The sequence below is a fragment of the Thunnus albacares genome, chromosome 8 (assembly GCF_914725855.1).
Source record: "Thunnus albacares chromosome 8, fThuAlb1.1, whole genome shotgun sequence".
Taxonomy (NCBI): Eukaryota; Metazoa; Chordata; class Actinopteri; order Scombriformes; family Scombridae; genus Thunnus; species Thunnus albacares.
In genome coordinates this window covers 24659985-24673834 of record NC_058113.1, presented here as the reverse complement: position 1 = coordinate 24673834, position 13850 = coordinate 24659985, and the positions used below count along the sequence as shown (strand labels likewise).

At 38.8% G+C, this 13850-nt stretch overlaps 1 protein-coding gene across 1 annotated transcript in view; it reads left to right on the top strand.

Annotated features, from left to right (window-relative positions):
* The window catches only part of myom3 (myomesin 3), a 60893-nt gene that overhangs the window by 22556 nt on the left and 24487 nt on the right, over window positions 1-13850 (top strand). Inside the window, exons 9-14 of the mRNA XM_044358565.1 lie at window positions 232-372; window positions 469-630; window positions 2971-3112; window positions 4776-4975; window positions 6901-6954; window positions 8813-8940. Coding sequence (XP_044214500.1) covers window positions 232-372; window positions 469-630; window positions 2971-3112; window positions 4776-4975; window positions 6901-6954; window positions 8813-8940 — 827 coding nt within the window. The remainder of the gene's footprint in view (window positions 1-231; window positions 373-468; window positions 631-2970; window positions 3113-4775; window positions 4976-6900; window positions 6955-8812; window positions 8941-13850) is intronic.

Below are 13850 nucleotides of genomic sequence, written 5' to 3'. Positions count from 1 at the left end.
CTGTCTGGAGTATTATTATGGTGCAGTAATGCTTTGTCTGGCCTTACATTTCAATATCAATTTTTCCTTTGTACAGCACCAGTGATGAAAGTGTGTATTTTTCCTGCAGATTCATCTTCCAGTTTCCCTCCTGTTTACATTTCTTTACCTTACTTTTCTTTTGCATCATCTCCCTTTATTCATTTTTATCTTTCCTTCTCTCCCCACCTTTGCTCACCCCCTCTCTCCTAGCCTTGAAGCTTGAGCCGGAAGCTCAGTTTGGCAGCATCTTCCCTCCAACATGGGTGAAGGAGGGTAACAGCCTCACCTTACAGTGTACCTTCACTTCAGCTCTACTGCCCTTCCAGCAGGATGTCTGCTGGTTCAGAGATGGTAAGCACTGCAAAAGATGAGTCATACGAGCCTGAATTTGGACAATTTACATGCCTACTTAAGAGTTTAAAAAGTTACTTTTTATTGTTTCTCCAGGCATCCAGCTTAATCAGTCCAGTATCGTGGACATAAAGACGATCAACAACACGGCATCCATCACTTTAAGGGCTGTATACAAAGAGCATGAAGGCATTTACACCGCCCGGCTGAGGACCTGGGAGGGGATCCAGGAACACAGTGCCTTTGTCTATGTCACAGGTGAAGACCAACATGAAATGCATTTTGTTTTCCATTGCCAGGAATAGGAAGCACAGAGATTAGGTCTCTCACAGTCAATTTACATTGATTAAATCTCTATAAAAGAGCTTATTATAGATCATATTTACAACAATTTCCCATATTACAACAATCAACAATAGACCTACAGTAAGATTTTTATGACTGAACCTCATCTTCCTCTGTATGCTACGGGTGAGGAAATGTGTTTTTTAAAATTTTTTAACCCCTATTCTGAAAAAATAGTTGACATTTTATCATCCAGTCTTAACCAGTGGGCTACTAACCGTATAGTGATAGAAAATGTTGCTTCCTGACCTTTTTTTGTGTGTTTAAAAATAAAATGTTGAGGATACTGAGCATAAAGGGTCATTCTTGAACCTTGCAGATAGCAGTTTGACAAAATAATCTTAACACTTACAAGCTTTTTCCGAAGCTCTCAGACAACCACATCCCATGGTCTTCATCTGACTTAAGTATGGACATTTGCTCATGTAGTAGCAGTTGGTGGTTGTTATGTCATAGCATCATATTATGGTTATCCTAGAACAGAGATAGCGAGTTACGATCAACCTCCCTCACATGATGGAAACTGAGCTATTTCCATGACAACCCTGAAAAGCTCTTCAAAAAAAGGAAGTGAGTTGACCTTTTGTTAAGACTGTTTTGTTAAAGTGAAGGGTGTTCTTTAATGTGGACCAGGCTGTGAATACCAAATCCCAGTGTGTGATGATGTAATACTAAGTTTTTTTTTCAAATGCTACAATGACAGATACACCTGCATTACATCATTTAATGGGTAGATTGTTTGTAATATCTGATTTATAGGAGCAGGTGGTCACACAGTGTACACCTCTGCTCCTGGACACTATGGCAGGCTTGTAAATAGCTGTCACATGAAATCACATCAGAAACTACTCACATACTAAACAGTTGCTCCAAAAAGCCTGCCAGCCTGCCTTTGAAATGATATGTTTCATTCTGAAATGAGTATTTGAAAAAAAAAGACAAAAGCTTAAGAGTGACCCTGAGACTTTTGCATACGAAATACCAGTAGTTTTGAGGATGGAATCATTTGTTGTCCCAATCTCGATAACTTGCATTTTGACTGAAACCTTCACGCAAAACACAATTTGTATTCAGCAGATTTTTCTTTTACTTTCATTTCCTGTCAGCACACTACCCTGATACATATGGGGAAATTGCACCATCAATCAATCTGCTTTGCAGTAGAGGGCTTGTTAGCTTTGTTCAGTGAAACTATATATTCTTCACAGCCTGCTATTTTTCTCTTATACATTATTTGCAGCATGCAGAGTATAACTCCCACTTGACTCATCATACATTTGAAATGTGTCTTGGAAGTTCTGCAAGGAGGCTTGTGTTTCAATATTATATCAATGTTTACTCATGTATAGACTGCACCTAAACTGCCACAGCCTTAGTAATGTGTGCTGAATAATTCATGAGCTTGGTGTGCATATACACCAAAAATTAGTCCAAACACACATTGCACACAAACGTTTCTTCCATCTAAGCTCCTTTGAAAACTTGACTCAGGTATGTCTCTTATTAAGGAGCCTGTTCTTAAAAGAGTCGGAGGTACTAATTAGTGAATCAGCGAACTTCACCGCATGTGGGTTTTCTCCTTCATTCAGCTGTCATATTTGCATTATAAATAGGAGGTACAGGAGAGAAAAAACAAATGAGAAAGCAGGAGGAAAGGGAGGGAGGGAGAGTAAGGATACAAATTTAACACAGGAAAAAGATGCGCTTGATGTTGACTTGAGCCTTTTGTTGAAAAAAACATATATTCTTAGCCTCAAGAAAAGTTTTGGGAGCATGTCACATCCTATCACTTCAATCCGCTTAGCATAATTTCCTCTTTTCTTTTTCTGCTTCTCTCTGTCTCATCACATCCACCGGCTATGTTAATATAGTATATGTTTAGCAGCATAACATGTAGGGACCTTTTCCACCGAGTTCTTCCTCCTGCCTTAGTCATACTCTTTCAAATAGTATTATGTTCGAGCTACTTTAAGTACTTCCACAATTACACTTCTCCCACATCATCTGATCTTATTTTTCCATTTTGTCTCCTCCTTTCCTCTTCCCTTCACTCCCTTCTCATTATATTTCATCCTTTCTGCCTCACTTTCCTCTTGCCCACTAACAATTTCTGACTCATATCCCTCTCTTATCTTTCTAACTCCTCATCTTACTTATTTTCCGACCAAAGTATTATTCCGTTGCTCCAGTGTCTCCATCCCCTTCTTCAGTTTTTCTCTCCCAGTCAACCAATTTTCTCCTCTTCATCCTCAGATGCGGCAGCTGCAGTGATAGGAGGTCCTGCCTCTCCTCTGTCAGTCCAGGTTTCTGACATTAACAAGAACTATGTCCTCCTTACCTGGAAGCCACCTAGTGCTGATGGAACCTCACGCGTGGAGGGTTATTATGTGGAAAGGTGATCAACATGATTTCATAAGCTCAGTGTGATTACATTCTTACAATAACAACCAAAATAGAATCTTTTAACCAGTGATGGCTTTTCAAACATTTGGGAAATCATTGACAACAAAACTAAAAATGAACATGGTTATTGTAGTACTGTAACATAAAATACTTTGACACTTGGTTTCCAGTTTTGCAGAACTTAAAGTGGCATTAACACAGCAATGTTCAAGACATCTCTTGAGTAACTTCTTACTACTAACATGACTCTCAGTCTTGCATTACTTCCTATATGTATAACACCGAACAACGGCTACTCACTGCACAATGCCTCACTTATTTGTCACTATACTTAAAAAAACGGCAGCTGACAAATCCAAAATATAATAATCTGAATAGATCAATTTATTATTGAGTGGGACAAATGGAATTTCCTTATTATTAATAATAATAAACCATACAGTACATTCAGCTATTCATTATGCCTGGATTATTAAAATGTTGCCCAGGGGCTGAATCAGGGATTTTTAATGTATTTAGAATCCGCATTTGTGCTTCAGTAGAAGCAGAGATTTAAAGGTAAATTAGGTGAAATGAGAGATTATTGATGAAAAAAGTTTGGACCGTATTTTGTTTTCCATTGCCAGGAATATGAAGCACAGAGATTAAGTCTCTCACAGTCAATTTACATTGATTTAAACTCCATAAAAAAGCTTATTATAGATCGTATTTGCAGCAATTTCCTATATTGCAAGTCAACAATAGACCTACAGTAAGACTTTACTACTGAACCTCATCTTCCTCTGTGTGCTATGGGTGAGGAAATTGAATTGGGGCAGATAAAGATGGCGGTGGTGGCGGCCAGCAGCGGAGTAATATCCATTTGGCAGAGTTCACACGAGATGGATGGTATACATGGTAATTATCAGCCCTTAACACTATGTTAACACCCGAGTCACAGGCTCCCACAGGAGAACAGGTGCTGCACTTATCACAGACACCAATCAATCAGGGTCGTCTTGTACGTGTGTGTGTGTGTCACTGTATATTGTAATAAGTGTGTGTCGAGAGAGAAAGTGTTTGTGTTTTTGTGCGTTTCTGTAAACATCCTCATTCATTTGTGCATCAGTGCGTGCATGTTGTGTACAGTGTGTTCTTGTTAATTAGTATACAGGTATGTTTTTGTGTATTTGTTCTTGCATCTTCTATATTCAGTGTAGAAGCTACAATCCCTGTATGTTATTTGTTATTGGGTGAGGAAAGAAAAAGATAAGATACCTCCCAGTTCCCTAGCAACACCCTTATTGTTCGAAAACTCCACTCTTTTCTGTCTTTGTTTACTGCTAGTGCCAACAGTTTGCTATCGATGCATAATCTGCGCTCACATTTGCCCATTATCTTCACATGATGGTCTCTGGTCACAATTATAGGTCTTGGTGGAGTATTTACTGACTTAGATGTGTTGTTGTGCAGGCTCAAATGCTTTACAATTGGTTTTATAATGTTAAACCATGCGGACTGCATATAATGTGATTCAAACTTCACCCATTTGGTTCTTTGTTTACCACTTATTCAAATGTCTGTCTTTCTTTCTTTCTTTCTTTCTATCTAATGCAAAAATGTTACCTCTGCAGAATTGATTTCTCTCTCTCTTTCTATCCCTCTCTCTATCTCAGATATGACCTCGGTCAGGGCGAGTGGGTGCGCTGCAATACGCATATTCAGAAAATGTGCCACTATCCAGTGTTTGGACTAAAAGAAGGAGTTATGTACCAGTTCAGGGTCCGTGCTGTCAACCAGGCCGGTGCAGGACGCCCCTCTAAGGCAACTGAGCCTATTTTAACTGCAGACCCCCTGGAACACACCAGGACCATGGGTAAAACATCACACACACTAACACACACAAAGCAAAAGCCCTGGTGAAATCTGGCAGTCAAATTGCCGCACAAAAAGCCTTGTGGAAAAAAATGTAACCTCACCACTGCTGGAGCAGGTGACAAACTGAAAGAAAAAGAAACATAAAGTGGTGCTTTCATGCCTGTTTGGTGCGTTTATTTGTTTGGTTCTGTTCATTTGTGGTGTAAAACCAAAATTGACCAACCACATGATTTTGTGACAGTAAATATGTGATTTTAGCATTAATTTAGCAGCTAAACTATTATTGAATCCATATGCTGATCATTAATTCTCAAGAAAGCGATCTATATATTAATAGTTAATATAAATATAAGTGAAAAGCAAATGAAAACAAAGGTGTGTTGAACTTGTGACTTGTGTGTTTTAGCAGTTTAGGAGTTAAACAAATGACACGTTACACCCCTGTAAACATTACGAGGCTAATTTTTCTCCTGTTTCTACTTGTTCATAATGATAAATGAGGTCCAGTTGCAGCTATACTATTAATGCTCACAATATTTCTTTGTGATCTCATCAGAGAAGATATATATAACAGATAACATCTTAATTTAAGTCCCTATATTCTGCATTTATAAGCAACATATAAACATTTAATAAATTGTTTATAACACAGTCTATGTCACTGTAAGTTTACATAGTGTCTATTAATGTACAGTATATTCAACGATTATAACTTCTCATATAAAGATATATTTTGTATAATTACAACTGTGTTTTACTATATTGTCATTCATTATCAGTTTATACACCAGCCTCCACTTATGGGTGCACAGGAGGAGTTATAGTTGTTGAAAAATACATTGATAAACACTTATATCTGCTTACAATTACATTATAGTGTGTCATTAACCATTTATGAACTGCTTGTATACTGCTTATAAATGCTTAATAGGGGGATTTAAAGGAAAGTGTTACCACCAAACATATGTTATGTGTTACCACCAAACATAAGTAAAGTGCATCATGACCTGGTATCAGTTTGACTCTCCATTTGGGTCTATGTAGCACTGAACAGTTTATTTTTCTTTGGTCCACACAAAATGAAGTGAATTTACAGCTAAAGTGTTACCACAAAAACAGTTTAATTGTTCTGTGGCATAGATTGTCCAAGTCTCTGGAGCTCTACTGGAGGGATAAATGCCAAAAGATATTTTGTATGTCATCCAAAGTCTCGCAAAGATGTTCAATTGGGTTGAGATCTCGGATTTCTCCACTCATTTACCCATCTGTATCTGCTACTACAAAGAGCATCGGCAATGTGTTGGCAACTCTTTTCTGCTGTTAATTCACCTTATCTGCCTCTGTTGCTGTGTTACACCTGCACAGATATCACCACCACCAGCAGAAACAGACGTAAGTGTGTAGATGTGGATCTCATTTTATACAGCCTGCGGGTTTTGCAGTCGTTTCTGCGACAGCTTCTTGATAGCTTGTTAGAGTGGAACACTTTTTTTCTTAAAAGATTACTTTTAAGGCATTTAGGTTTTGTTAAATACTTTATATAGAGGAGGGACACAAACGATTGAGGGGAGAGTGAATGAAATGTGACGGAGATCGCCAAGTGTGTGTATCTGTGTCTGTGTGGGTGTGTGTGTGTGTGTGTAACAGGGAGGACAGATGGGCTCTGGTCAGATGCTGTGGATCATTAAACACAGATGAAGGACAGGCAGAAGGTTGACTCGCCTCCGGCCTGCTCTCCATCCTTCCATGTCGCTCTCTCACCTCTTTGTGTCTCTCTTTTACTGGCTCTTTTACCAGTGGCTGCTCCTCTACCATTAACACTAATACTGTTATCATGAGCTCTCATATAACTTCATGATGCTGATATCTCTTCCTTCTTTATACCCCCCACCCCCTCTCTCTCTTTCTCTACTTCTTTCTCAGTGGTCAAAGTGGACAGAGGAAGGACGATCACCATCACAAAAGATGAACTGGAAGGTGAGAATGCCGTATTTTTATTTCAGTGTATAATTTTGTCATAAAAGGATGCCATTTGAACATTTGAACCCCAGATTTCAAACAGCGTCTTTATTCTGATGGCACACAGGCTGCCGGCTCCTCGCTGGTAGGTTGACTCGGGCTTGTGGCTTAATGCATCTTCATATTATATTTAACAATGAGCTGCAGTAATTGTATGGCTGAGGCAATGAGCATTTGTTCCATTTACAGAACTGAAGAGAATGAACAGTCCCCGGTGGTGTCCTGGTAAATACACATAATGGCCCGAGGTAGTGTGAATGCCTGTGAAGAGGGCTGATAACCTTGGCAATGCGACTCACAGACAGAGAGAGATAAAGGGAGAGAAGGAGGAATTTGTGTTTGAGGAGGCAACCAGAAAATAAACACAGCAGTGAAAGTGCATTCATAATCGTACTTTATCTTCTACTTTAATAAGAGATTTAGAGTACAGTGTGTGTATATATATGTGTGAAAGAGAGAGAGAGCGTGCATGTTCGTGTGCAGCTTTTGACAAAGAGCAAAGAGCATAATAGAGGCAAAGTCCCATTGAAACAAACTTTTGGGATCAATCTTCTATTAAAAACACTGAATGATGGTGCAGTACACATAGCTTCACACCTTTAAAGGCTGTGTCTGAATCCACCAGTTACACACACAAGTGAAATTCTACTGCTCAGGTTTGTTTAAAGGCCGATAGGAGCATAGTCACGAAGCACATGTACACCTAAAGTATCTACACATATGTTGCAACTGCTGCAACGATTAGTCAATTAATCAATTAGTCAAATGCCAGAAAATTAATATGAAACTATTTTGATAATATGTTTGGGGTCATCGTCATGCTGCAGGATAAATTTCAGATATCTCCCTGATGGTATTGCATAATTGGTAAGAATCTAAACATCTTAAGTACCTAAAACATTTGCACAGTAGTGTATATAGCAGTCAATTGAATATTTTAAGATTCTGGACTGTTGGTTGGACAAAACAAGCAAATCAAAGGCTATAGGCTCTAAGAAATGGTCAATGCATTTTTGTATTATATTTTAACGTTTCACAGGCCAAACAATGAATTGATTAATCAAGAAAATAATTGTCAGATTAATCAATAATGAAAATAATTGTTAGTTGCAGCCCTATGTGTTAACATCCACAGTTCACATCCACAAAATGCCCTTAAATTTGAACGTCAGCACTTTAACTTAACAGTCACAGTTTAATTTCAGATTCAACGTACTGCAGTACAACAATGAAAACTGTCCTATTACTGACAGACTGCACTGTACACACACACACACACACACACACACACACACACACACACACACACAGGCTTGCTGCCTTTTCCAGATCAGCATCTCTCATTTCACCGCATTCTCTTTGCTCTCGGGTTCCTCTCTGATCCACACTGCAGTACTGCTATGTCTTGAGGGGCCACAAACAGAAACACTTGCAGTGAGACAGACCAGCACAAAAGCCGAGGACTTTTGACTAAATCTGTACACTTCCATCGTCCGTGAGTCAAGTGTGCTGACTCAAGCCTTCTGACTATATATTATCTGGTATCCTTATGTATTAGGAATAGAGGTGAAACTGGGGCAGTGAGGTAAATCTCATCCATTTTATGCTTGGCTCAAATCCAGTATACAAAGCATGAAATTTCCTGATGCAAAGAGACGAAAAAGCAATGTCTCGGCCAGCAGTTTTTGTACACTTTCATTCAGGCTGACCTTGTTCAAACTTTTTTCTTTGTCCTCCTCCTCCTCTTCCTCCTCCTCCTCCTCCTCCTCCTCCTCCTCCTCCTCCTCCTCCTCCTCCCCCTCTCTGCGCTCCACAGGTCAGGTCAAAGTTCCCTTCCCTCCCACAAATGTCCACGCCTGCGAGGTAAGCGACACCTACGTGGTGCTGAGCTGGACTGAGCCTGAACCCAGAGGCAGGGAGCCGCTCACCTTCTACGTGGAGAGGGTCAGTCTTTACACACACACACACACACACACACACACACACACACTCAAACACACTGACTCAAACACAAATGTTTGCATTACTGGAACGCCGGGGACCTTTGGATGACAGTTATCCCCTAGCCGCTCACCTAAACCCAACCCTGTTTCATCTTAAAGGACCCTACCCAAGGTTTTAGCACATTAGCTACAAATTAATTTACTGCTGACCATTTTGCAGCACACACTGTAAGTTTTTCCAATTGATTTTTCACCTCCCACACAGTCTTTCATTTTAGTTAAAGCCAGCTCAGTAAGAAATCCTCCTGAAGAGAGTTGAAACTGGCTTGAATTAAGTAATCCATCACACATACTCCCCCTTTTTTGCTAAATTTACATGAAGTTATTATTATATTTGGACAGCAGGGAAGATTCAGAGAGCTCTTCCTTCCTGCTCATTCGATGAAAAGTTGGCATCTTAAATTTGGAACTTGGCTGCTGAAAATCTTTGAGCTATGTTGTCAAACCAGAAGTCAAACTAGAATAAAACGAAACGAAAATTTGGATGGGATGATTTTGGTGGTTTGTTGTAATTAAATGTTGTTGTGGAGGGTATTTTATGTGTATATTTGATAGCTAACAGTAGAGAAATGGAAATGATGAGAGAGAGAGATAGAGGAGAGGGAACGACATGCAACAAAAGTCCCTGGCCAGACCTTTGTTGATGTTCATGGCCAACAGGGTGAGCAGGATACAGCTCTCTATATAAATACAAAGGGCTCATTCTAAGGTACTGAAAACACAACCATTCTTATTCTCAGGTGATAATGCAATAATTAAAACATACTTATGAATATTATATTCCATTTCTGCCAAGTCTGCTCTGCTAGATGCCACTGTCTGGAGGAAACTGAATTTAAATCCCTGATCTGGAGGTTTTTTTTTTTTTTTTTATCATGTTATCATGTTTTATCATGAATCTGAAGGGCATCTTTAGTTCCTCTTCAGAGCTGAAAAAACCTGAGCTAAAATCAAAACTCAAAACAGAGCAGGGATTTGGATTCGCATCTCTCCAGACTTCCTACCACCTGGATGATTGAGAGATTAATCTTTATATTTTTCTCAGGAGTTGGTGAAGACCAAACAGAGCTGAAAGGAGCGTGAATATTGGACTTACACCCATCAGGTGTCCAAATGGCCAAAAAACCAAACCAATGCCAGTTTAATGGACTCAAATAACAGTGGTACAGTCTGCAAAACAAATCATATCCCTCAAGGAAATGGTGACCAAGAAAAACCCTCACTGGAACTTCTTGGTCCTCATTAGTATATAAAACAAGAAAAAACACACACCTACAGTACAGACAAGTATTCACTATACTAATAAAATCAGATACATACACAGGTACATACAGCACATGCTCTCTTTCATGCACAAACACACATTTATACAGATATAAAAATATTCAAACACAAACCACCATTGCAATTAGTAATACTAAAAAAATAGTATATACAATGTTCATCATGCTTCACTTCAGGGTAATGCTGTCTGAATCAATCTGCAAGCATTTGGACAAAGCAGTGAATGTGGAAATTACTAAGGGCCTCTGTATAACTGTTGTTGGGTGTTATAGGCCTCCATCTGCCTTTAACGATGTGTTGCAGTCTTAGATGCACCTTTTATCCAGACTTAATTACAGCGTAATTGTTTTAGCTGGTGATCTTAACTGGAATTGGTTTAAAGCCAGTATCGGACGATTTTAAATCTTTTTGTGATTCCGTCAATCTTACCCAGTGGGTTAATCCACCCACTCGTCCAAATCTTAAATGCCCTGAGAAGTACACCTTAATTGACTTGATTCTGACTAATGTTTCTCATAAATTTTCAGCTGTTGGTGTTTTTTGCAATGACCTAAGTGACAATTGTGTTGTTGCTGCTATCAGGAACACTAAGATCCCTAAATTAAAACCATTTGTTAGAGGAATCTTAAACATTTTAAAGAAACGGGGGTTTTATCATGATTTGTTTCATTTTAATTGGAGTAGAATAGAGTTGATCCCTGATGTGGAGAGAGCCTGGACCTTCTTTAATGATGTTTTTACGCAAAAAATAAATACTCATGTCCTATTCAGGAGATACAGAGAAAAGGGGCATGATAAGCCCTGGTTTTCCTCTGAGCTAGCAGATACTATTCATGAGTATAACTTGGCTTGAGCTAAGGCAAGGACAGCAGGTTATATCACTGATTGGCTTGTTTTTAGACAACTAAGAAATAAATGGCCCTCTTTTATCAAGAGAGCCAAATCAGAATATTATTTGTCTGTCACCACTAGAAATCTAAATGACCCTAGGAGATTTTGGAAAACCATAAAATCCCTTCCTGTGAGCAAAAACTCAAGCTGTGCCTACCTTTGTTATGAAAGATTCTGTTGCTGTTCATGACAAAATGGAGATATTGAACTGTTTTAACAAGCATTTTATATCTTCTGGCTCTCTGTTTGACTTTGCTTGTTCTGTGTCTGTTAAACCCTGTACTGACTGGTCAGTCTTCTTACCTTTCTCTGTGCAGGAAGTTCATAAAGCCCTAAAAACTTAAGATCCTAGAAAACCCTCAGGACCTGATCTTATTGATCCTTACTTTTTGAACTTGGCAGCTGATTTTGTAGCATAGCCTCTTGCATATCTGTTGAACCTTACACTGGAAAATAAGGAAATTCTTCGGATATGGAAAACTGCTTTTGTTCTCCCTTTATTAAAAGGGGGTCAGTGCATTAGATATGATGGTCTATGTTCTGATAAAGTATCCATCTACAAGGGTGTACCACAGGGCTCTGTATTAGATACACGTTTATTCACTATTTATATAAATAATACGGGTAAAAAAGTGTCTACTTCAGCTGAAACTCATTCTTAATACAGATAAGACCAAACTTATGCTGTTTACCAACTCTAGGAATAGGCCACAAAATAGAGGCTGTTAACTCATAAATACCTGGGTATTTTGATTGATGACTCCCTCATTTTTAGGTCACATGTGCCGTACTTAGTGAAAAAGCTGAAAGCTGAAACTTATTTTCGAAATAAGTTGTGTTTTCCTCTCAGTGTAAAAAGTGTTCAGTGTTGCCACCACTTTTTACCTGTGTTGTACTATGGTGATCTTGTATATGTATGCATTACCCTGCTCAGTGTCTTCATTTGGTTGACACAGCTTATCATGCTTCCGTGAGGTTCATTACCAATTGTAAAGCTCTGACTCACCACTGTGAGTCAAACTCTCGGGTAGCATGGCCTGTTCTGGCCACCCATAGGCTCTTACACTGATATATATATGAGGCAATTCTTTGTCTGCTCCCTATGTGTATGCTACCTATGTGTCTTTATCATGCAGAAAAGTCCTGGACAGTACTCTTTGCGTTCTCAGGACTTCTTTATGCTTTCTGTCCCAAATGCCCATATAGAAATTGGACAAAGGGCATTTGTGTAGTCTGCACCCACGGCATGGAATATGTTGCAGAATGAGTTGAAACTCAATTAATTAATCTAATTAAATGCTTTTAAATCCAAAATGAAATAATTAGAATCAGATTCTCTAAGATGTCAATGTTTTTAATTTACCTGGTTACAAAACTGACTCCTAGAAATTTCTCTTTTGAAATGTGTGTTCCCAATGCTTGTTTTTTTATTAGTTCTCTTTAATTTTGTCTCCTTTTGTGTTTTCTGTCTGTAACTATGTGTTTTTATTCATGCTGCAGCCTGTCTTGGCCAGGTCTCCCTTGAAAAATAGATTATTTGTCTCAATTGGACTCTCTTGGTTAAATAAAGGTTAAATAAAAAATAAAAATAAAATACCTTCACATCCACTGAACACAAGGATCAATATTCTTGCATCATCGGTTCCCAGTTGCTTGTAGGGTTTGGCCGGTCCACTGCTGGAACGTGAGCCAAATTAACAACAGGCTCCTGACCACAGCACTAATTAAAGAGACAAGGGGAGGGAAAAACACACACACACACACACACACACACACAGACACACACACACACACACACACACACACACACATAAACACACACACAAACGTCTACCACTGTGGTGTCAGTTTAACTGGGAATTTGTGGACTCATTAAAAGCAAGCAGACCTTGATGTTGCTCGTTTATGCTATGCACTTTGGCATTGGGGCTTTGATTTTCTTGCTTGCATAGTTGAAAGACTTTTACTTTCCAACTGACATGTAACTACTGTGATGTAACTACCTGGACTCAGATTTGCAGGTTTTGTGCGGTTTAACATTAGTTAGAACTGTAGCATCATCTGGTTTTGACTTAATAGGAAGCATTTCAATGATGCATTCAAGGTAATGTTTGTAAAAGAGAGCACTCAAAGTTTAAAATGACTGCAAAAATAGGAAATCTCCTCATATAAAGTAACATATCAAATTGTTGTGACTGAACTGTTCTTTACAGCAATAAAGGGCCTCGGTTCTCCAATATCAACCCAGACACCCAACAGCTCCTAGCTCCAATGATCAGAAAACTGCCACGGGAAATAGATTTTCATTGGACTTTTATAAGTTACTGGGGTAATAAAACTGTCAAATCTGTCCAAGGCATCTGAAATTACTGAAGTCTGCTGCCTTACTTCCGCCTATATAATGAAGGGAATATATAAATATCCCTCTCACCCTTGAGCAAGCACTTCATAATCACTGATCTCTTTGACATACCCTGTTCTATTGTTAAGTTTCCCACCTCAAACAGGGAGTTAGAGAAGGAAATAATGGTTACTTAGAGCAGGAGAACAAAGTAAATGTAACTAATAAATGAGGGGAGGTTAGTATCATAACAAAAGAATGATTAATTGACAAAGATGAAGACAAGATGAGTTGATAATTGTCCACAGTTGCATTTGCATGTCTGTTTGTCTTTT